The sequence below is a fragment of the Pseudophryne corroboree genome, chromosome 9, assembly GCF_028390025.1.
Source record: "Pseudophryne corroboree isolate aPseCor3 chromosome 9, aPseCor3.hap2, whole genome shotgun sequence".
NCBI lineage: Eukaryota > Metazoa > Chordata > Amphibia > Anura > Myobatrachidae > Pseudophryne > Pseudophryne corroboree.
In genome coordinates, this window is record NC_086452.1 from 429,919,762 (window position 1) to 429,945,390 (window position 25,629).

General features: G+C 48.0%; 1 protein-coding gene across 1 annotated transcript in view; it reads left to right on the forward strand.

The window, feature by feature from the left end:
- The window catches only part of LOC134958425 (mitogen-activated protein kinase 12-like), an 87,079-nt gene that overhangs the window by 51,638 nt on the left and 9,812 nt on the right, over window positions 1-25,629 (forward strand). Inside the window, exons 6-10 of the mRNA XM_063941021.1 lie at window positions 889-936; window positions 1,539-1,653; window positions 14,752-14,823; window positions 16,128-16,207; window positions 17,502-17,580. Of these exons, the coding sequence (XP_063797091.1) occupies window positions 889-936; window positions 1,539-1,653; window positions 14,752-14,823; window positions 16,128-16,207; window positions 17,502-17,580 (394 nt within the window). The remainder of the gene's footprint in view (window positions 1-888; window positions 937-1,538; window positions 1,654-14,751; window positions 14,824-16,127; window positions 16,208-17,501; window positions 17,581-25,629) is intronic.

Genomic DNA, 25,629 nt, shown 5'->3' on the forward strand with positions numbered 1-25,629 from the left:
AGCTGCGGTAAATTACTGCAACTAATTAGATACCGCCCATAGTACCACTATCTTTGTCAGCACATATACAGTAAAGACGGTTGATGGGGAAATATCTCCACTGGCTCATTTCTCCGCTCTTATCACTGCTTAATAAATGTCCCCCTAAGTGTACTAGAATGTTGACAAACCATGTTACATTGTAAGGGGTAATGCCTGTAAAAAAAATTTGTTGCACACAAATGCTGGATAGTTTATTTTTGCACTGTGTTTTAGAGTTGAGCTATCTGCAAACCTTCCTCCAAATCTGTCTGCTCATTTTAACACCCCCATCTCACAACATCAGATTACAATGCAGTATGGCAGAGGTTCCCAAACTGTGTGCCGTGGCTCCCTGGGGTGCCTCGGGACACTTGCAGGGGTGCCCTGGGTTGGTGGTCCAGGACCAATTTAAATTATTCATGGTCAATATAATAGGCAAAACCAGTGCTGGTTGGTGCCAGTCATAAAATATGTGGCCAAACAGAAGCAAATCTTGTCCCTCACCACACAACTGACCCTAAGGATGACATATAAACGCGATTTACTTAATGTAATATTTCTTTCTAAATTTCTCAATAAAAATTTTTTGGCCTAGGGGTGCCGTGAAAAAAATTCTGATATTCTAGGGCGCCGTGATTCAAAAAAAGTTTGGAATCCACTGCGGTATGGTTTTACAAAGGCACAAAACTGCACCTTCTAGCTGGATTACTCTTATCTCTGAATCAGGACATCAGTTTGAAATGTAAGATATTTGAGCTTAATAAAAGCGTAACTCAAATCACATATTGTTAGGTTGCCGTTGGGAAAAAAAGCAAAAAGAATCAATTTTTGTAGTTTTGTTTGACAGAAGTGTTATGTTTATTCCAGGACCTAAAACCTAGCAATCTGGGAGTGAATGAAAACTACGAGATTAAGGTAAATACGTTGGGTTGCATTGAGCCACATCTCTAACAGGCAAGCATGCATTTCTGCATAAAATAAATAACATAATGACAAGAAAACTAAGCTCAAATGCAAGTCAGGATAACATTGGGAACCAGTAACATATTTCCGTAAAAATGACGCATTGCTTTGCTGCAGTATATACTGCGTTTGTCAAAGGTCTGGATATGAATAGCATGAAATATTAAACTGTTAGCTCATTAAATACAATATTGTGATTAGTAAATACTAATCTGTACTCTGGGTATTGAAATATTAAACTGTTAGCTCATTAAATACAATATTGTGATTTGTAAATACTAATCTGAACACTGGGTATTGAAATATTAAACTGTTAGCTCATTAAATACAATATTGTGATTTGTAAATACTAATCTGTACACTGGGTATTGAAATATTAAACTGTTAGCTCATTAAATACAATTTTGCAATTCATAAATACTAATTATCGGTACACTGGGTATTAATTAAATATACATATTTCAGCCTCAGGACACACTTGATGATTAAAATAATCTGATCTTTCTTTCCTGGCAAACAGTTTATTCACAAATCTATGTAACCTTTAACTTCAGATTTTAGATTTCGGGCTGGCTCGGCAGACAGAAAGTGAGATGACTGGCTACGTAGTAACTCGCTGGTACAGGGCTCCGGAAATCATCTTAAACTGGATGCATTACAACCAAACAGGTGATCACAACTGTTCTGGGTGTAACAGATTTTACACAAAACAAACACAAACATGAAACATAGGCCCTCATTCCGAGTTGTTCGCTCGTTCTTTTTCATCGCATCGCAGTGAAAATCCGCTTAGTACGCATGCGCAAAGTTCGCACTGCGACTGCGCCAAGTAACTTTACTATGAAGAAAGTATTTTTACTCACGGCTTTTTCTTCGCTCCGGCGATCGTAATGTGATTGACAGGAAATGGGTGTTACTGGGCGGAAACACGGCGTTTCAGGGGCGTGTGGCTGAAAACGCTACCGTTTCCGGAAAAAACGCAGGAGTGGCCGGAGAAACGGTGGGAGTGCCTGGGCGAACGCTGGGTGTGTTTGTGACGTCAACCAGGAACGACAAGCACTGAACTGATCGCACAGGCAGAGTAAGTCTGAAGCTACTCTGAAACTGCTAAGTAGTTAGTAATCGCAATATTGCGAATACATCGGTCGCAATTTTAAGAAGCTAAGATTCACTCCCAGTAGGCGTAGGCTTAGCGTGTGTAACTCTGCTAAATTCGCCTTGCGACCGATCAACTCGGAATGAGGGCCATAATCTTCCTGCATGCACGAGGGTTAAGACAGAGTTGCACGTACTCGCGTTTGCACAGTGAATCATGTGTCTTTTCCAGGGCCTGATTAAGGATATGGATAATGCATTCATGGTGTTTCCTCCTCAATACCACCACCATTGTGTACGTTTAGAGTAACACCAGCGGCAGGCATTTCAGGGACCTATAAACAACTCTAAGCATCCTGAGAACCGCCATACAGTAGAAAATAAGATTTTAAACCTACCGGTAAATCTTTTTCTCCTAGTCCGTAGAGGATGCTGGGGACTCCGTAAGGACCATGGGGTATAGACGGGCTCCACAGGAGACATGGGCACTATAAAGAATTTCAGAATGGGTGTGCACTGGCTCCTCCCTCTATGTCCCTCCTCCAGACCTCAGTTAGAGAAACTGTGCCCAGAGGAGATGGACAATACGAGGAAAGGATTTTGTTAATCTAAGGGCAAGATTCATACCAGCCCACACCATCCACACCGTATAACCTGGAATATACGCAACCAGTAACAGTATGAACAAAACAGCATCAGTCAACGACTGATCATAACTGTAACATAACCCTTATGTAAGCAACAACTATATACAAGCCTTGCAGATTTTGTCCGCACTGGGACGGGCGCCCAGCATCCTCTACGGACTAGGAGAAAAAGATTTACCGGTAGGTTTAAAATCTTATTTTCTCTTACGTCCTAGAGGATGCTGGGGACTCCGTAAGGACCATGGGGTTTATACCAAAGCTCCAGACCGGGCGGGAGAGTGCAGACGACTCTGCAGCACCGACTGAGCAAACGCAAGGTCCTCATCAGCCAGGGTATCAAACTTATAGAACTTTGCAAACGTGTTTGAACCCGACCAGGTAGCTGCTCGGCAAAGCTGTAAAGCCGAGACCCCTCGGGCAGCCGCCCAAGAATAGCCCACCTTCCTAGTGGAATGGGCCTTTACCGAATTCGGCAACGGAAATCCTGCCGTACAATGGGGGTAATTCCAAGTTGATCGCAACAGGATTTTTTTTAGCAGTTGGGCAAAACCATGTGAACTGCAGGGGAGGCACTTATAACATGTGCAGAGAGAGTTAGATTTGGGTGTGGTGTGTTCAATCTGCAATCTAATTTGCAGTGTAAAAATAAAGCAGCCAGTATTTACCCTGCACAGATATAAAATAACCCACCCACATCTAACTCTATCTGCACATGTTATATCTGTCTCCCCTGCAGTGCACATGGTTTTGCCCAACTGCTAAAAAAAAATCCTGCTGCGATCAACTTGGAATTACCCCCAATGAGCCTGCTGAATCGTGTTACAGATCCAGCGAGCAATAGTCTGCTTCGAAGCAGGAGCGCCAACTTTGTTGGCTGCATACAGGATAAACAGTGCTTCTGTCTTCCTAACCTGAGCCGTCCTGGCTACATAGATTTTTAAGGCCCTGACTACATCCAGAGACGTGGAGTCCTGCAAGTCATCCGTAGCCACAGGCACCACAATAGGTTGGTTCATATGAAATGAAGAAACCACCTTAGGCAAAAATTGAGCACGAGTCCTCAACTCAGCCCTATCCACATGGAAAATCAAATAGGGGCTCTTGTGAGACAAGGCCGCCAATTCAGACACCCGCCTTGCAGATGCCAAGGCCAACAACATGACCACCTTCCAAGTGAGAAATTTTAATTCAACCGTCTGAAGCGGTTCAAACCAGTGAGATTTTAGGAACCGTAATACCACGTTAAGGTCCCATGGTGCCACTGGGGGCACAAAAGGAGGCTGGATGTGCAGCACTCCCTTTACAAAAGTCTGGACTTCCGGGAGAGAAGCCAATTCCTTCTGAAAGAAAATAGACAGGGCCGAAATCTGTACCTTAATGGAGCCTAATTTCAAGCCCATATCCACTCCAGTCTGTAGAAAGTGGAGAAAACGGCCCAGATGGAAATCTTCCGTAGGAGCCTTCATGGCTTCACACCAAGATACATACTTCCTCCAGATACGGTGATAATGTTTTGCCGTCAGCTCCTTCCTAGCCTTAATCAGAGTAGGGATGACTTCCTCTGGAATACCTTTCCCAGCTAGGATTTGGCGTTCAACCGCTATGCCGTCAAACGTAACCGCGGTAAGTCTTGGAACACGCAGGACCCCTGTTGCAACAGGTCCTCCCTGAGAGGAAGAGGCCACGGATCTTCTGTGAGCATCTCCTGAAGATCTGAATACCAGGCCCTTCGAGGCCAATCTAGAACAATGAGTATGGTTTTCACTCTTTGTTGTCTTATGATTCTCAATATTTTTGGGATGAGAGGAAGAGGGGGGAATACATAGACCGACTGAAACACCCAAGGTGTCACCAGGGTGTCCACCGCTACTGCCTGAGGGTCCCTTGACCTGGCACAATACCTCCGAAGCTTCTTGTTGAGGCGGGACGCCATCATGTCTATGTGAGGAATCCCCCAAAGACTTGTTATCTCTGTAAAAACTTCTTGATGAAGTCCCCACTCTCCTGGATGGAGATCGTGTCTGCTGAGAAAATCTGCTTCCCAGTTGTCCACTCCCGGAATGAAGACCGCTGACAGAGCGCTTACGTTATTTTCCGCCCAGCGAAGAATCCTGGTGGCTTCCGCCATTGCCACTCTGCTCCTTGTCCCGCCTTGGCGGTTTACATGAGCCACGGCTGTGACGTTGTCTGATTGAATCAGAACCGGTAGGTCGCGAAGAAGATCCTCTGCTTGTCTTAGGCCGTTGTATATGGCCCTCAACTCCAGTACATTGATGTGTAGACAAGCCTCCTGGCTTGACCATAGCCCTTGAAAATTTCTTCCTTGTGTGACTGCTTCCCATCCTCGGAGGCTCGCGTCCGTGGTCACCAGAACCCAGTCTTGAATGCCGAACCTGCGACCCTCTAGAAGGTGAGCACTCTGCAGCCACCACAGGAGAGACACCCTGGCCCTAGGGGACAGGCTTATCTTCTGATGTATTTGTAGATGGGACCCGGACCACTTGTCCAGGAGGTCCCACTGAAAAGTCCTTGCATGAAACCTGCCGAAGGGGATGGCCTCGTAGGCTGCCACCATTTTCCCCAGAACACGAGTGCATTGATGAACAGACACTCTTTTTGGTTTTAGCAAGTCTCTGACCATGTTCTGGAGGTCCTGGGCTTTTTCTATCGGGAGAAAAACCCTCTTCTGATCCGTGTCTAGAATCATGCCTAGGAATGATAGTCGAGTCGTTGGAATCAAATGTGACTTTGGCAGATTGAGAATCCAACCGTGTTGTTGCAGCACTCTCAGGGAGAGCGACATGCTCCTCTGCAATTGATCTCTCGATCTTGCTTTAATCAGGAGATCATCCAAGTACGGGATAATTGTGACTCCCTGCCTGCGCAGGAGCACCATCATCTCCGCCATCACCTTGGTGAAAATCCTCGGGGCCGTGGAAAGCCCAAACGGCAACGTCTGAAACTGGTAATGAGAGTCCTGTACAGCGAATCTCAGGTACGCCTGATGAGGAGGATATATGGGAACATGAAGGTATGCATCCTTTATGTCGAGTGACACCATAAAATCCCCCCCTTCCAGACTGGAGATCACAGCCCGGAGCGATTCCATCTTGAATTTGAACTTTTTCAAGTACAGGTTTAGGGATTATTGTCACGATCCGGGTATCTGGACGCCATTTCTTACCCATCAGATGCCTCCTAAGGCTGGCTCAGCGCTCCAGGACCGGATCCCATCTGTTATCCTGATGTGTACATTCCTGTATCCTCTCCTGTCACTCTGGGACGCTGTCACAGTAAACGCCATATTACACCTGGCATGGCGTCTCCCGCGGCCTCCGCCGCCGTCCCTGAACTTCTGCATGCAGAGTGTCTGAGTGGCGATTACGTCAGCCGCGGCCTCCGCTGTGTCCGCGTGGTTGGATGTGCATCTGTCAGCCTGGCGCCTCCTGTCTCCGGTGGCCGGCGCCGCCATTACTGTTTTCATTACCACATGGATTACAAACCAAACTTCCCTCCAAGTGTCTGCATGGGCGCAGCCATCTTGGATTCTGTCAGCTGATCATTTCCACCAATCTGTTCTCAGTATTGATAATCTGCATAATTGCCTAGCCAATCCCTTCCTTGCTGCAGGTATAAATACACTGTGCCTGAGCAAGGAAGGCGTCAGTGCTTTGGTTGTCAAACCTAGTTCCTGTTTGTCTCTCTCCTGTGATTGTCTTCCAGGTTCCAGCTCCTGTCTCAAGACTTCCACCATAGAGACCCGCACCAGCATTCCACCTGCGGTGTAGCCTGACTCTCCAATCCATTGTGGATTCATCTGTTTCCAGCTACAACATTACCTGCTTCCAGCTCAGCTTCCAGCAGAGTACAGCTTCCCTTAAAGGGCCGGTGTCCTTTCTACACTTTACCACTCTCCACCGGTATTATTATTTCTCCGCTCTCAAGTTCTACATTTCAGTTCATATTTCATCGCTCCCAAGTTCATTTATTATTTAACTGGTTCCAGCCAGTATCCACTCCGTGCTAACAACAGTCTGGTTCCAGCCAGTATCCACAGCAGCTGTTTTATCTTCAGCAACCCAGCTTTTCCTGGAACACCAGCTGGCACAATCCTGGGTTATCTCCATTGCTACAGTCGGGCCTGGTAAGGACTTTCCATCTAGAAGATCATAAGAACTATCTCACACTACCAGTGCCCTGTGGCTCCTGCCATCCTGTAGTACCCAGGAACTGTATTTATTCTTTGCTGACTTTTACGTTTTCTTTTACTGCTGCTGTGTTGCGGAGTTGTCATAATAAACATCATTGACTTTTATCCAAGTTGTCGTGGTCACGCCTTCGGGCAGTTATTATTCATGTTACTTACATGTCCAGGGGTCTGATACAACCTCCCAGGTTCCGGTACATCTCAGCCCCTACAACTGAGGCTGCCTCCCGTCAGCTCAGGCCCTCAGTTGTGACAATTATAGATTTAAAATGGGTCTGACCGAACCATCCGGCTTCGGGACCACAAACAGGGTTGAATAGTAACCTTTTCCCTGTTGGACTAGGGGAACCCTGACAACCACTTGCTGTTGACACAGCTTTTGAATTGCAGCTAACACTACTTCCCTCTCTGGGAGAGAAGCTGGCAAGGCCGACTTGAAAAATCGGCGAGGGGGCACCTCTTCGAATTCCAGTGTGTAACCCTGGGATACAATATCCATCGCCCAAGGATCCACGTCTGACAGAACCCAGACCTGGCTGAAGAGTCGAAAACGTGCACCCAGCGTCATGCAGTGGATTTAGTAGAAGCCGGGGAGGACTTCTGCTCCTGGCAGGCCCGGCGCTACCCGCTCAGCGAAGGGATGCAGTGCAGGGAGGTGCTGGGACAGAGAGGCGTTCTCCCTGCTCTGAATCCCTTCACTGCTGCGCCGTCCTGTCCCCCTGCTGCTGCTGTGACTGTCACGATATGACCCCCCCAGTAGTAGTATCGTCCTGTTGGACTAGGGGAACCCTGACAACCACTTGCTGTTGACACAGCTTTTGAATTGCAGCTAACACTACTTCCCTCTCTGGGAGAGAAGCTGGCAAGGCCGACTTGAAAAATCGGCGAGGGGGCACCTCTTCGAATTCCAGTGTGTAACCCTGGGATACAATATCCATCGCCCAAGGATCCACGTCTGACAGAACCCAGACCTGGCTGAAGAGTCGAAAACGTGCACCCAGCGTCATGCAGTGGATTTAGTAGAAGCCGGGGAGGACTTCTGCTCCTGGCAGGCCCGGCGCTACCCGCTCAGCGAAGGGATGCAGTGCAGGGAGGCGCTGGGACAGAGAGGCGTTCTCCCTGCTCTGAATCCCTTCACTGCTGCGCCGTCCTGTCCCCCTGCTGCTGCTGTGACTGTCACGATATGACAGTCACTGGCAGCAGCGCCTGCTGAATGAAAAACCTCCTGCCTCCCCTCCCCGTGTGACAGCGGCTGAGTACGGGACAGAAGGGGGCGGAGCTAAACGGCCCGAAAGGGGGCGGGGCTAAACGGGATAGAAGGGGCGGAGCTACACTGACCAGGCTGCAGTACAGAGGGAGACTGGCTTAGGTAAGTGGTGTGTGTGTGTGTGTGTGTGTGTGTGTATATATATATATGGTGAGTGTGTATGTGTGCATATGGTGGGTGGGTGTGTATGTGTGTGTATATATGTGTGAATTGTGTGTGTGAGGTATGTCTGCGTACGCGCACTTTATGGATGCTAGTATTAGGGGGGCATTACGTATAATGACGCTACTACTGGGGGAGGCCATTACATGCAAGGACGATACTACTACTGGGGGGGTCATTACGTATAAGGACGCTACTACTACAGGGGGGCATTACGTGAAACTACGCTACTACTGGGGTGGCCATTATTTATAAGGACAATACTACTACTAGGGGGGAATTACGTATAAGGATGTTACTACTACTGTGGGTGCACTACGTATAAGGATGCTACTACTACAGGGGGGGCTTTACGCGTAACGACGCTACTACTACTGGGAGGGTGCATTACGTATAAGGACGCTACTACAGGGGGGGCATTACGCGTAACAACGCTACTACTGCTGGGGGGGGCATTACTTATAAGGACGCTACTACTACTACGGGGGAATTACATATAAGGAGGCTTCTACTGGGGGTGCATTATGTATAAGGACGCTACTACTACTGTGGGGCATTACGTATATGGACGATACTACTATTAGGGGGAATTACGTATAAGGACGCTTTTACTACTGGGGGTGCACTACGTATAAGGACGCTACTACTGCTGGGAGGGGCATTACGTATAAGAACGCTACTACTACTTGGGGGCATTATATATAAGGACGCTACTATTACTGGGGGGGCATTACGTATAAGGATGCTACTACTGGGGGGGCATTATGCATAAGGACGCTACTACTACGGGGGGGGCATTACATGTAAAGATGCTACTACTGGGGGGGGCATTACGTATAAGGACGCTACTAGTACTGTGGGGGGGCATTACGTATAAGGACGCTACTACTACTAGGGGGGAATTACGTACAAGGACGCTTCTACTACTGGGGGGGCACTACGTATAAGGACGCTTCTACTACTGGGGAGGGCATTACGTATATAAGGACGCGTCTACTACTGGGGGTGCACTACGTATAAGGATGCTACTACTACTCTGGGTGCATTATGTATAAGGATGCTACTACTACTGGGGGGGCACTACGTATAAGGATGCTACTACTACTGGGGGCATTATGTATAAGGATGCTACTACTACTGTGAGTGCATTATGTATAAGGGTGCTACTACTACTGGGGTGCATTACATATAAGGACGCTACTACTACGGGTGGGGCATTACGTATAAGATTAATAAGATTGTGCTACATTGTGGCGTAATTTTAAATGGGGGTACTATTGTGTGGCCATGCCCCTTACTTGTGAGACCACACCCCTTTTCCCGGCGCACGCCAACGGAATATGGGAGGGCGCAATTTTATAGTTTGCAGGGGGGCGCCGAACACCCTAGCACCGGCCCTGGCTCCTGGGAACTATCCGGAGCAGGTGCTCTCTTCCCTCTACCCTTACCTCTGGCGAGGAAAGATGAGCTCCGACCTCTTCTGGACTTATGCGACCGAAAGGACTGCATCTGATATTGTGGAGTTTTCTTTTGCTGTGGGGGAACAAAAGGCAAAAAGGTTGATTTACCCGCAGTAGCTGTGGCAACCAGGTCCGCGAGACCTTCCCCAAATAAAACTTCACCTCTGTATGGCAAAACCTCCATATGCTTCTTTGAGTCGGCATCACCCGTCCATTGGCGGGTCCACAGGGCTCACCTAGCAGAAATCGCCATGGCGTTGGCTCTCGAACCTAGCAGCCCAACGTCTCTTTGAGCGTCCCTCATATATAAGACTGCGTCTTTAATGTGACCTAAGGTCAATAAAATGGTATCCCTGTCTAGGGTATGAAGGTCAGCTGACAAGGTATCTGTCCAAGCTGCAACTGCACTACATACCCATGCCGATGCAATTGCCGGTCTGAGTAAAGCACCCGTATGTGCATAAATAGATTTTAAAGTAGTTTCCTGTCTACGATCAGCAGGATCCTTGAGGGCTGCCGTGTCCGGAGACGGTAGCGCCACCTTCTTGGACAGGCGCGTTAAAGCCTTGTCCACCCTGGGTGAGGATTCCCAACGTACCCTGTCCTGTGCAGGGAAAGGATATGCCATAAGAATCCTCTTGGGAATCTGCAGTTTTTTGTCTGGAGTTTCCCAAGCTTTTTCAAATAACTCGTTCAGCTCATGAGATGGGGGAAAGGTTACCTCAGGTATCTTTTCCTTATACATGCGCACCCTCGTGTCGGGGACCGAGGGGTCATCTGTGATATGCAAAACATCTTTTATTGCCATAATCATATAATGAATACTTTTGGCCACCCTTGGGTGTAACCTCGCATCATCGTAGTCGACACTGGAGTCAGAATCCGTGTCGATATCAGTGTCTGCTATTTGGGATAGGGGACGTTTTTGAGACCCAGAAGGGCCCTGTGACCCAGTCGAAGCCGTGGATTGACTCCCTGCTTTTTCCCTGGACTCTGCTTTGTCCAATCTCTTATGTAATAAGGTCACATTTGCATTTAAAACATTCCACATGTCCATCCAATCATGAGTCGGCGTTGCCGACGGAGACACCACAATCAACTGCTCCACCTCCTCCTTAGCTGAGCCTTCCGCATCAGACATGCCGACACACTCGTACCGACACCCCCACACACACAGGGATATAGTTATAAGGAGACAGTTCCCCAATAAGGCCCTTTGGAGAGCCAGAGAGAGAGTATGCCAGCACACACCCAGCGCCAACTGACACTGGAAACAATCGACCAGATATTAGCGCTTTTATATTAATTTACTGTGTAATACACTCACTGCGCCTTACAAGTGCACCCCCTCTTCTTTTCAGCCCTCTGTCACCGTGTTCAGCACGGGAGAGACCGGGGAGCCAGCTTCTCTGCAGATCTATGTGGAGAAAATGGCGCTGGTTAGTGCTGAGGGACCAAGCTCCGCCCCCTCCAACGGTGGGCTTCGGTCCCGCTCAAAGTATCACAAACTGGCGGGGGATTTAAAGAATGACTGCCTCCGCAGCCTCTAATCTCATAATGCCAGATTTAGAGGTGTTTATTGCTGCCCAGGGCGCCGCCCCCCTGCGCCCTGCACCCATTAGTGGCCGCTAGTGTGTGTAGTGTGTGGGAGCAATGGCGCGCAGCGTTACCATTGCGCGCTTACCTCAGGGAAGATCTGAAGTCTTCTGCCGCCTGTGAAGTCTTCTTTTCTTCTTATACTCACCCGGCTTCTATCTTCCGGCTCTGCGAGGAGGACGGCGGCGCGGCTCTGGGACGAACAGCGAGGGGAGACCTGCGTTCCGACTCCCTCTGGAGCTAATGGTGTCCAGTAGCCTAAGAAGCAGCGCCTATCATTTAAGTAGGTCTGCTTCTCTCTCCTCAGTCCCACGATGCAGGGAGCCTATTGCCAGCAGTGCTCCCTGAAAATAAAAAACCTAACAAAATTATTTTTCAGAAAAACTCAGGAGAGCTCCCCTGTAATGCACCCAATCTCCTCTGGGCACAGGATCCAACTGAGGTCTGGAGGAGGGGCATAGAGGGAGGAGCCAGTGCACACCCATTCTGAAATTCTTTATAGTGCCCATGTCTCCTGCAGAGCCCGTCTATACCCCATGGTCCTTACGGAGTCCCCAGCATCCTCTAGGACGTAAGAGAAATAGCATTGCAGAGATCAACATACAATACAGATTGCACCCTAGTGACCACTATACAATACAGAGTGCATATCAGAAAACGCCATACAATACAGAGACCATTCCAGAGGCCACCATACAGTACAAGGACCTTCTCAATTACTGTCATACAATACCTAGTGCATGCTAGTGACTGCTATACAATGCACAGAGCATCCTAGTTACCAGCACACAGTACAGAGACCACTCTAGCATCTACCATATAATGCAGTGAGCATCCCAGTGACCTGCCAAATAAGTTCATTTTTTGACTGTAACACAATATCTTCACCTTTTCATTAATTATCCCCTCCTAAAAATGATTAATTCCATCAGCATCATCGTTTCTGTGACATGCTTCCTGCTCGATAACACAGGGTCCTGCCAAAATAATAACAAGTGTGCTCATATGTAAATTTAAATTATTAATGCACGTTTTATTTATATTAACATATTAAAATTGGAAGCATTATTTACATATTCTAGACGTTTAAGCATGGTGGGAATCGACAGCCACATAAATCATTAATAGTCATCATTTAAACATTTTTTCAATTAAATTATCATACCTATCCCAGGGAATAATGGTCTTTCTGTCACCTACTGATGTTCTATAGATGGCAACTCCTTGTGTTCAAGGCATCTTGCTTCTCTGGGACATGTGCAGAGAACCAGGGTAAGATAGGGCATAGAAGATGGATACATCTTGATTATTGGATCCTGGAGGCATGGTGTAGCAATAGGATCCAACCACAAAGCACGCCTCTGGCAGTGACAGTCTTACCTGTTCCCCTATGTCTCTTCCTATAAATCACATGTGTGTCCTTTCCCTAACTCCCCAACTTCACGTGTGAAAATAATATTGAACCTGGAGAAGACTGACGTTTTCATCATTATTCTCTGTATTAAAATACAGTGCAGCAGATCCTGTATCGATCAAAAAGATTGATGCGAGACTGCTGATTGGCCATCCCTAAACCACGTTATTGTCACACACAACGTGAGCATCCTGGTGGCCGGTTGTTAGTGTGACTAAAGGGGGGTACACACTGGGCGATTTCAGCCTAAAAAATAAACGATAATGAAATAAATGTTATCTTTTTATTTAGGCTTATATCGTCCAGTGTGTATGGCGGCTATATTGGTGAACGATGAACGATGCGCGCTCCCGCACGCCGTTCAGCGATCACCAATATTGAGCTGACTTGCAGCTCAACCCATCAATGTTGGGTCAGAGCTGCATGTCCGGGAATGCAGACGGTGACTTAACCGATTGTTATCGTTGAACGATAATGTTCAGTGTGTATGCGCTGTATCGTTGAACGCTATATCATTCAACGATACAGTCATCCATTGCCGGCATTCCACCATCGGCTAGTGTGTACCCGCCATACGTCTCTGACCACTGGCCAATCAAAATTTACTGCACATTACTTCAGGGCTTTTCTCTTTTGATTAAGCAGCCACATGAACTAGTGTATTCTCTCTCTGCCATCCGTGAGCAACACTGACTGCAGGGGGCATGTTCCGGGAAGGGAGCTGTTAGATGGGGACTCATGAAACTCATTGCAGGGACGGCTGCTAACAAATACATTAATTATTTTTTTCTTCATTTAAGAATCATCCCTGCCAATCATCTGGAGGCACCCCCTAAATTCCTGCACCCCAGGCTGCAGCCTGTTGGTAGATAAGGCACTGGTCCTTTTTGCACTATGCATGCTCTAAAAATGGATGTGCACAAGTATGGGCAATTCAATTGCGTCTACGTGTAATATAGAGCTGGTATAAGTACTGTAGTCACTGTTAATGATTACTTTTGGCAAACGAGGCGCATATGCTACACATACAGACGTGGAAAATGCATCCAGCTCTGCACATGTTAGAATGCACACACAATCACGTTTACTGAGTAGTGCATACCCGATTTTCTTCCAACTCTTTAGTAGGCCTAATGTGCCCTGTGATCTGCCTACCCTATCAAGGCAACCGGATCTGTGGCCACATTCTTGAAGCAGAACTGGTTATTTCATGGCTGGGTCTGTTGCATGATGTCAGCACATAAAGTCCCATGTGGCCAGGCATGACCGCATTTACCACTCGGTTCCATCCAGATTGCATATGATCTGATCCCAACGGTATCGATCAGTTTTGCTCTCATTCATTTGGGGATTTTGGGCCAGCTTGGTTAAAAATGGGCAAATTGGAAATGTCTTGGTAAAGAAAGGACAGTGGGGGCTGTAGAATATACAATACAATTGGGCTCATTGTGTTCACCATCATTTGATATCAATGATATTAGATATGCATACCTCCAAACATGACCTTCTCCAGGAGGGACAGAATGCTCTGCTCCAGGACTTTCCTCTTAATTTCTGATTGCCATCACCTGTGCTGAAACACCTTTCTTATCTATTAACCTGTTCAACACAGGTGCTGGCAATAATAAATGAAGAGAAAAGTGCAGGAGCAAGAGCATTGTGTCCCTCCTGGAGAGGGTCATGTTGGGAGGTATGTATTGTGTCCCTCCTGGAGAGGGTCATGTTGGGAGGTATGTATTGTGTCCCTCCTGGAGAGGGTCATGTTGGGAGGTATGTATTGTGTCCCTCCTGGAGAGGGTCATGTTGGGAGGTATGTATTGTGTCCCTCCTGGAGAGGGTCATGTTGGGAGGTATGGATATGTATCAGAAGTGATGTCTACATGTAACATTAATTTATGGAAAATGTCCTTTCTTTTCAGTGGACATTTGGTCTGTTGGATGCATCTTGGCTGAAATGATCACCGGACATGTTCTGTTCCCAGGCGGAGACTGTATCCTTTGTGCATTATTACATATGTAATAACTACTATATAATACAAAGAGACACACACTTGCCAAAATAAAGTATTTGTCTATCATATTGACAGGTTATAGAAAGCGCTATCATGCCTAGAAGAACATGTATCAGGCCTTCAGGCATTGCCAACCTCAGTCCTCACAGCTCACTAACAGTGCAGGTTTTATAGGCCCTACACACTGGCCGATAATCCCCCCGTCACTGCCCCCCCCCCCCCCGCCGCTGGGTTGCCCGTCGGCCGTATCCGCCGTCGGGCAGCTCGGCGGCGGATCTTTAAATGTGTAGGGCCCATTAGTGATATCCAGACTTCAGCACAGGTGGTTAAATCAAAGTAACTGAGCTACTAATTAAGACACCTGTGTTCAAGCATAGCTATCTCTAAAAGCTGGACTGTTAGTGTGCCTTAAAGACCGAGGTTGTGAATGCCTGTTCTAAAGAGTGCAGAAGTAGAATGGTGAAGTTGCCCATAGCAACCAACCAGCTTCCACATATCATTTTATAGAATGTACTTGATAAGTTCTAGCCTGCATCTGATTAGTTGCTATGAGCCCTCATTCCGAGTTAATCGCTAGCTGCCGTTGTTCACTGCGTAGCTATCATTTAAAAAAACCGGCAAAACTACGCATGCGTATAGGCCGCAATGCGCATGTGTGGTGTACGGGTACAGAGAGCATCGTTGTTTTGCACTGCTTCTAGCGACAGTTCCATTCGTACAGCCGATCGCAAGGAGATTGACAGGAAGTGGAAGTTTATGGGTGTCAACTGACCGTTTTCTGGGAGTGTTTGGAAAAATGCAGACGTGTCCAGGCGTTTGCAGGGCGGGTATCTGACGTCAATTCCGGGACCTTTGTTGCAGCAATCCTCACACAGAATAAATAACTTCAGGGCTGGTCTTGTTCTGCACAAAATGTGTTTGTACCACTCGGCTGCACAGGCGTTCGCACACTTGCAAAGCGAAAATACACTCCCCCGTGGGCGGCGACTATGCGTTTGCACGGCTGCTAAAAGTAGCTATCGAGCGATCAACTCGGAATGAGGGCCATGGTCACCACTTGTCTGCTTCGCCACTCTTTTATAAGATATGATACATTTCCTCCTATGAGAGGAGAAAGACATAGTTTAACCAATCACACGAGAGTAAGTGGACTATTTGTAACAATTTGTTAACCCATTGTCCTTTGCCGTATATCAGGAGAGATTTTTATTCTCCAATTTACTTGTCAAAAATGGGATTATGTTTGTGTATACAATGTCATAATGACTTAACTTACACATCAGATTTTGATGAGTTATATAAGATTATTGAAGTAATAGGAAGTCCACAACCGTCGCTGATCAACAAGATGGAAAGTAAACATGTAAGTGTCTGAGCTGTGTCTGCGACAAGGAATTATTCTTTAGATCGTTGCTACATTGCTTTGCCCTGTAAGTGACTGTGAGCGTGATCCAGAGGGGTGTAGTATGGTTTGCCGGCGGTCGGGGTCCCGGCGACCAGCATACCAGCGCCGGAATCCCGACCGCCGGCATACCGACAGCTGGGCGAGCGCAAATGAGCCCCTTGCGGGCCCGCTGCGCTCTCTACGCTGCGGGCACAGTGGTGCGCTACGCGCGCCACGCTATCTATTCTCCCTCTAGGGGGGTCGTGGACCGCCAAGAGGGAGAAAAGATGTCGGTATGCCGGCAGTTGGGATTCCAGCGCCGGTATGGTGGTCGGCAACCTAAAGACCACCCATCCAGAGGTGGACACAAATCCGATATTTCCTAAATTGGCTGATCATTTTTGTACTGCGCATGTGCATGATGGGCGTGCAATGGGGGTTGTAGTGTGGATTAGAATGCAGAGTGATTAACAGGTTGTGCGTCTTTTGTACGCAAGCAGCAGATCTGAAAAGCCGGAGGTGGGAGCCTCTACATCTACAGCGGTTGCGGCAATTGCATATCTTCTCGGATTCGCTGCGTACAAACACGTAGCAGCAACCAGCTATGCGTCCACTGCTGAATCAGGCTCTGTGTTCTGCTATAATGGATAAAACTTCCTTACAGTATAAAACCTCCTTTCAACATGCTAGAAGTTGAATAGGCTGTTTAGGCCTAATTGGCTGCAAATTAAAGTGTATGAGCCCCAAAAGCCAGACAACCCCAATCATCAACTCAGCAAGATCTAGAACATGTTATTCAGGATACCAGGTTGGTTTTGCTTTAAAAAAAGAAAAGAAAAAAAAATTACTACTAAATCTCACAGCCCCCCGCAAGTCGCAGGCTATAACACTGGGGCGTAAATCTAAACAAAGCTCTGTACATTTTTAATTCAAATAGGGGTCAGCGTTCATTAACAATTAGATGTTCTTCATATGGAAATGCATGTCACAGCATACATCTAGGTGTAAAAGTTATTTTTTTATTATTTAATAAGTACTGTATTTCATTCATTGAAAGCATTTTTCATCTTTGCTCTGGAAACATTCTACATAACAGCATGATCACATTCACAAAAATATATCACTGCCTTTATTCGCGCATGATGAAATAATAATAATAGTAATAATTTTATTTATATAGCGCTCTTTCTCCAACAGGACTCAAGGCGCTTTGCTTGTTATGATATTATTACACACCTTGTAATAACAACTTCTCTCTGATTTCTGGCCACAGGCTCAGGACTACATGAAAATGCTCCCGCAGAAGCAGAAGAAGAATTTTAAAGAGTTCTTCCCAACCATGAGCGCATTAGGTATACAGACTACTTCATTTAACACACAAGAAATATGTAACAAACGAAATAATAGGATTTTAATACGTACCGGTAAATCCCTTTCTCTTAGTTCGTAGAGGATGCTGGAGACACCAAAGGAACCATGGGGTATAGACGGGATCCGCAGGACACATGGGCACTTTAAGACTTTCAAAAGGGATGTGCACTGGCTTCTCCCTCTATGCCCCTCCTCCAGACTCCAGTTATAGGAACTGTGCCCAGGGAGACGGACATATTTCGAGGAAAGGATTTATTGTTAAACTAAGGTGATATTCATACCAGCACACACCTCAAGCACGCCGTACAACGTGGTATTCAACCGAACACAAGCCAACGGCATGAACAATTTCAGCAACAGGCTGACTATAAACAGAACACAACAGGTGTGTAACCATAACTAATGACTGCAGATACAGTACACACTGGGACGGGCGCCCAGCATCCTCTACGGACTAAGAGAAAAGGATTTACCGGTAGGTATTAAAATCCTATTTTCTCATACGTCATAGAGGATGCTGGGGACACCAAAAGAACCATGGGGTTATACCAAAGCTCTAGAACGGGCGGGAGAGTGCGGATGACTCTGCAGCACCGATTGACCAAACTTGAGGACTTCATCGGCCAGGGTATCAAACTTGTAAAAGTTCGCAAAAGTATTTGAACCCGACCAAGTAGCCGCTCGGCAAAGCTGTAATGCCGAGACCCCTCGGGCAGCCGCCCAGGATGAGCCCACCTTTCTAGTAGAATGGGCCTTCACCGATTTAGGCAACGGTAATCCGGTCGTGGAATGAGCATGCTGAATCGCGTTACAAATCCAGCGTGCAATGGTCTGTTTGGAAGCAGGACACCCAATCTTGTTGGGAGCATACAGGACAAACAGAGCTTCGGTTTTCCTAACCCGAGCCGTTCTGGTGACATCAATTTTCAGAGCTCTGACCACATCCAAAGATTTAGACTCAACGAAAGCGTCTGTAGCCACTGGCACCACAATAGGCTGGTTCATGTGGAAAGATGAAACCACCTTTGGCAGAAAATGCTGCTGAGTGCTCAATTCTGCTCTATCTTCATGAAAGATTAAATAAGGGCTCTTGTGAGACAAGGCCGCTAACTCAGACACCCGCCTTGCGGACGCCAAAGCCAACAGGATGACCACTTTCCAAGTGAGAAACTTCAACTCCACCGCCTGTAAAGGTTCAAACCAATGCGATTGAAGGGACTGCAACACCACGTTAAGATCCCATGGTGCCACAGGGGGCACAAATGGAGGTTGGATGTGCAACACACTCTTTACGAAAGTTTGAACTTCTGGAAGTGAGGCCAATTGTTGTTGAAAGAAAACCGATAAGGCTGAAATCTGAACCTTAATTGAGCCCAACTTTCGGCCCGTATCCACACCTGCTTGTAGAAAATGGAGAAAACGTCCTAGCTGAAACTCTTCCGCAGGCGCCTTCTTGGATTCACACCAAGACACACATTTCCTCCAAATGCGATGGTAATGTTTAGACATTACTCCCTTCCTGGCCTGAAGAAGTGTGGGAATGACTTCACTGGGAATACCCTTTCGGGCTAGGATCTGGCATTCAACCGCCATGCTGTCAAACGTAGCCGCGGTAAGTCTTGGTATACGCATGGCCCTTGCTATAACAGGTCCTCGCGTAGAGGAAGAGGCCAGGGATCTCCTATGAGTAATTCCTGAAGATCTGGATACCAAGCCCTCCTTGGCCAGTCCGGAACAATGAGGATTGCTTGAACCTTTGTTCTTCTTATGATCTTTAGAACTTTTGGAATGAGAGGCAGTGGAGGGAATACATACACTGACGGAAACACCCATGGTGTCACTAGTGCATCCACTGCTATTGCTTGAGGGTCCCTGGACCTGGAACAATATCTCTGAAGCTTCTTGTTGAGGCGCGACGCCATCATGTCTATGTGAGGAATACCCCAATGACTTGTCACTTCTGTGAAGACCTCTTGATGGAGGCTCCATTCTCCTGGATGGAGATCGTGTCTGCTGAGGAAGTCTGCTTCCCAGTTGTCCACTCCGGGAATGAAGATCGCTGACAGCGCGCTTGTATGCTTCTCCGCCCAGCGGAGAACCTTTGTGACTTCTGCCATTGCCGCTCTGCTTTTTGTTCCGCCCTGACGGTTTATGTATGCTACCGCTGTCACATTGTCCGATTGGATCAGCATGGGCAGATTGCGAAGAAGATGTTCCGCCTGCACAAGGCCGTTGTAAATGGCCCTTAACTCCAGAACGTTTATGTGGAGACAAGTTTCCTGGCTTGACCATCTTCCTTGGAAGTTTTCCCCTTGCGTGACTGCACCCCATCCTCAGAGATTTGCATCCGTGGTTACTAGGATCCAGTCCTGGATCCCGAACCTGCGCCCCTCCAGGAGGTGAGAGCTGTGTAGCCACCACAGGAGTGATATTCTGGTCTTGGAAGACAGGATTATCTTTCGGTGCATGTGCAGGTGGGATCCGGACCACTTGTCCAACAGGTCCCACTGAAACACTCTGGCATGGAATCTGCCAAACTGAATGGCCTCGTAGGTCGCCACCATCTTCCCCAGCAACCGAGTACACTGATGGATTGACACTCTTGGTGGTTTTGAAGAACTGTCAGGGACAGGGCAACTTTTTTTACCAACTGGTCCCTGGATCCCGCCTTTATCAGGAGATCGTCCAAGTACGGAACAATTGTGATTCCTTGCTTGCGAAGTAGAACCATAATTTCCGCCATTACTTTGGTGAAAATCCTCGGAGCCGTGGACTGGCCAAATGGCAACGTTTGAAATTGGTAATGACAATCCTGAATTGCAAACCTCAGGTAAGCCTGATGTGGAGGATAAATGGGAACATGTAAGTAGGCATCCTTCATGTCCACCGACACCATAAAACCCCCTTCCTCCAGACTGGAGATCACCGCTCGGAGAGACTCCATCTTGAATTTGATTTTTTTTAGGTAGAAATTGAGGGATTTCAGGTTTAGGATTGGCCTGACCGAGCCATCCGGATTCGGGACCACAGATAGGCTTGAATAAAAGCCTTCTCCCTGTTGTGACTGGGGAACCCTGACGATAACCTGATTTTGACACAACTTTTGTATGGCGTCGCAAATTATCTCCCTGTCCGGAAGAGAAACTGGCAAGGCCGATTTGAAAAATCGGTGAGGGGGGACGCCTTGAAACTCCAGTTTGTACCCTTGGGATATTATATGTAAAACCCATGGGTCCAGGTCCGAACGAATCCACAACTGACTGAAGAGTTTGAGACGTGCCCCCACCGGTGCGGACTCCCGCAGCGGAGCCCCAGTGTCTTGCGCTGGATTTGGCAGAAGTCGGGGAGGACTTCTGCTCCTGGGAACCTGCCACGGCTGGTGATCTTTTCCCCTTTCCCCTTCCTCTAGCAGCAAGGAAGGAGGAATCTCGCCCTTTCTTGTATTTATTGGGCCGAAAGGACTGCATTTGATAGTGGTGTGTTTTCTTTTGTTGTGAAGGAACATAAGGCAAAAAGGATGACTTACCCGCGATAGCCGTAGATACCAAATCAGCGAGGCGATCACCAAACAAGACACCACCTTTGTACGGCAGGAATTCCATATTTTTCTTAGAGTCAGCATCAGCATTCCACTGATGAATCCACAATGCTCGTCTAGCTGAGACTGCCATGGCATTGGCCTTTGATCCCAAAAGGCCAATATCCCTCGCCGCTTCCTTTAGGTAAGAGGCAGCATCCTTGATATAACCCAGCGTCAAGAGGATGTTATCCCTATCTAGGGTATCTATATCAGATGACAAATTATCTGCCCACTTTTCAATAGCACTACTCACCTATGTAGAAGCAATGACCGGTCTGAGTAGTGTACCTGTGGTCGTATAAATGGATTTTAACTTTAGCTTCCTGCTTACGATCCGCAGGGTCTTTAAGGGCTGCCGTGCCAGGTGACGGAAGAGCCACCTTTTTAGACAACCGCGATAGGGCCCTGTCCACAATGGGGGGTGACTCCCACTTTTCCCTATCCCCAGAGGGAAACGGATAAGCCACTGGAATCCTTTTGGGAATCTGAAATTTTCTGTCAGGACTTTCCCAGACTTTATCAAATAGAGTATTCAGTTCATGAGAGGGAGGAAACGTTATCTCAGGTTTCTTCTCCTTATACATACAGACGCTTTTATCTGGAACAGCAGGGTCCTCAGTGATATGCAATACCTCTTTAATAGCCACAATCATGTACTGAATGCTCTTTGCCAATTTTGGCTCTAATCTGGAATCACTATAGTCGACACTGGAATCAGTGTCCGTGTCGGTATCAGTGTCAGCCAACTGGGTAAACGTACGTTTCTGTGACCCCGAGGGGACCTGAACTTGTAATAACATATCTTTCACAGATGTCTTCCATGCCTGGGTCTGAGACTCAGACTTGTCTAATCTCTTACTAATACGAGCTACATTAGCATTCAAAGCATTCAATACATTTACCCAATCAGGAGTCGGCGATTCTGACATGGTCACCCCCACCGCCTTTTGCGTCTCTAATGCAGCCTCCTCCTGTGAATAGCACTCAGCCTCAGACATGCCGACACACGTGTAATAAATACCCACAGACACACTGGGCTTATAGGGGACAGACCCACAGAAAAGCCTGTCAGAGAGACACAGAGGGAATTTGCCAGCTCACACCCCAGCGCCAAATCAATGGGTCTGAAGCGATTACTAAAATGCCCCAGACCTGTAGTGCTTTTAATATTATATTATTGCACCAAACAACCTGCCCCCCCCCCCCCCGTTTTGCACCCTGATACTTGTTCAGCAGTGTGAGGAAGTACCAGCTTCTCTTCAGCCAGCGTAGCTAAAATGGCGCTGAGTGAGCTGTGGTGATAAAGCTCCGCCCCCTTAATGGCGCACTTCCGTCCCGCTCTTTGTAATACTGATTATACTGGCGGGGGTTAGGACCGCTGTGCGCTAATGTCCTCTCTTGCCAGTTTATGCTGAGGATTTTAAGCTGCCCAGGGGACCCCGCGCCCTGCACCCAGTAGTGCTGGGTGTGTGAGCGGGAGCTTGGCGCGCAGCGTCCGCTCGCTGCGCGGTACCTCAGGGAAATGCTGTCACTGAAGTATTCTTTCTTCTTCTACTCGCCTGTCTTCTGAATTCTGGCTCTGTAAGGGGAGTGACGGCCGGCTGTGGTAGCTAGCATCTGAGCGTACCCAGCGATCAAACCCTCAGGAGCTAATGGCGTCCCGTAGCCAGAAGCAGAGCCATTAAACTCACTAGAAGTGGGTCATACTTCTCTCCCCTCAGTCCCACGAAGCAGGGAGGTTGTTGCCAGCAGCCTCCCTGAACATAAAAAAACCTAACAAAAAGTATTTTCAGAGAAACTCAGTAGAGCTCCCCTGTAGTGCGTCCAGTCTCACTGGGCACAATTCTAAAACTGGAGTCTGGAGGAGGGGCATAGAGGAAGGAGCCAGTGCACACCCCTTTTGAAAGTCTTAAAGTGCCCATGTCTCCTGCGGATCCTGTCTATAACCCATGGTTCTTTTGGTGTCCCCAGCATCCTCTAGGACGTATGAGAAAAGTAGGATACGGGGTCCTGCCAATACAGGTACTGTTGGGAGACATGGATCGCGACATAAATATGGTTAAACTGAGGAGCATTTTTTGATAAACTAAAAAAATGTAAAGTGTACGTAGGGGTTGTATACGATATACCGGCGTTCGGGATGCCGGCAGTTGAAATACCGACTGTGGCATCCTGACGCTGGGAAATCCAACACCTGGCTGGAACTGTGGCTAAGCCTAATCCCTAACCCCCCCCCCCCCCAACCCTCCCTCCCCGCAGCTTGAACCTAACCCTCCTCCTCACCGCAGCCTAACCCTCCCCCTCCCCGCAGCCTAACCCTCTCCCACACCGCAGCCTAACCCTCCCCCACCCCGCAGCCTAACCCTAACCCTCCCCGCAGCCTAACCCTAACCCTCCCCGCAGCCTAACCCTCCCTCCCCGCAGCCTAACCCTAACCCTCCACCACCCCTCGCTCCTATCCTGGGTGGCAGCAGATTCTCGTACAGGATCCCGGCTGTCAGGATACCTGCGCCGGCATTGTGATCCTTGTCGGGATCCCGGTGTCGGTATTCCCATCAGTGTCGGGATTCCAGTGTCTGTATTCCGAACGCCGGGACCTGACCGCATCCCAGCTCTACTATTCCTGTAAGCACGATTTTACAGTGGGGGCTCTTTGGGGCATACAAGATGAATAAAAAAAAAGCGCATGTAGGGCCTGAATTTAGTGCAGAAGCAGAAGCAACACGCAATGATCTGCAGACTGGACATATGTTGAAAACAGCATTCAGGGTCTGCACTCTGCACATGGGGGGGGGGTTAATTCAGACTGGATTACTGCAGCGGCAGCGATCGCAGTCTGAAGCCCTTTGTGGCAAGCGCTTGCGCACCCCAGGAGCCCAGTGAGATGCTAACAAAATCTCTGGGCTGCGATCGCCTCTGCCTGATTGACAAGCAGAGGCGGGAGGGGGCATGCCAATGGCGTTAGAACGCCATTGGCGGGGCACAGTCCGGACAAAGCAGGCATGTGACCCGGGACACGATGGGTAGCCGCCTGCACAGGCTGGGAGCTACTCGCCGAGTGCAAAAGCGTCGCTGCCGTGCAATGCTTTTGCATCCGGGGGGGGGGGGACATGCGGGGCGGATTAGCCCTGTGCTGGGCGTCCCCCCGCATGTCTGAGAAGCTGATCTTAATTTAGCACTTCTGCGATCAGATCTGAATTACCCCCATGCATTGTAACAAAGCCTAGACAGTGGCTAAGAGTTCTGTACGAGATAGATCTCAAGGGGATGTAGCCTTCTACAGAAATGGGCAATTCTGGGTGGTTACCATGTGGACGCACAGAACATGGGAGTGACATGGGGGTGTCATGGGGGCGTGTAGCCTGGCTTCCGAGCTTATTTGAGGCAAGCAGGCAGACATGGGCCCTCATTCCGAGTTGTTCGCTCGCAAGCTGCTTTTAGCAGCATAGCACACGCTAAGCTGCCGCCTACTGGGAGTGAATCTTAGCTTATCAAAATTGCGAACGAAAGATTCGCAATATTGCGAAAAGACTTCTCTGAGCAGCTCGAGACTTACTCTTCCAGTGCGATCAGTTCAGTGCTTGTCGTTCCTGGTTTGACGTCACAAACACACCCAGCGTTCGCCCAGACACTCCTCCGTTTCTCCAGCCACTCCCGCGTTTTTCCCAGAAACGGTAGCGTTTTTTTACACACTCCCATAAAACGGCCAGTTTCCGCCCAGAAACACCCACTTCCTGTCAATCACATTATGATCACCAGAACGAAGACAAAACCTTGTAATGCCATGAGTAAAATACCAATCTTCATAGCAAATTTACTTGGCGCAGTCGCAGTGCGAACATTGCGCATGCGCAGTTAGCGGAAAATCGCTGCGATGCGAAGAAAATTACCGAGCGAACAACTCGGAATGAGGGCCATGGTACGGTTGTTATAGATGTTTTGCACCCAGCATGCGGTGGATGCAAGCACCAAAACTACTGAGGACACGGAGAGTAGAGGTGTGTCCGGGAAATCAGTGGCCGGAGAGATGCATGCGCATGAAGCTGCACGGATGCTAGCAATGTCAGACAGTTACTTGCATTGGCATACGGTAGTAAGTCTGGCTGCCACAGACTACGCACTTGCAGCTGCTTTACATTAGACTCAGACTCGGGCTCTTACAGAGCTTTAAATCCCCGGCACATCGTCATATATTGCAATTTTGCTAATTATCTTGTTTCGTTTAATTCTTAGCATCCAGACACTGCCCAACTGCATGGCATATTGTTTAGAATTAAAACTCATAAATCAGGTTTGAGGTAACACTCTTCTTCAGAGCATCCTAAATAAAGCAAACCAATAAAGCTAAATCACTCTGTGCTACATTACTGTAAGGACACGGAGACGCACTGGGAGAAGGCTTTACAAGCAAATACGGGAGGATGTGTTTATAAGGCTGGCGCTTGCTGTG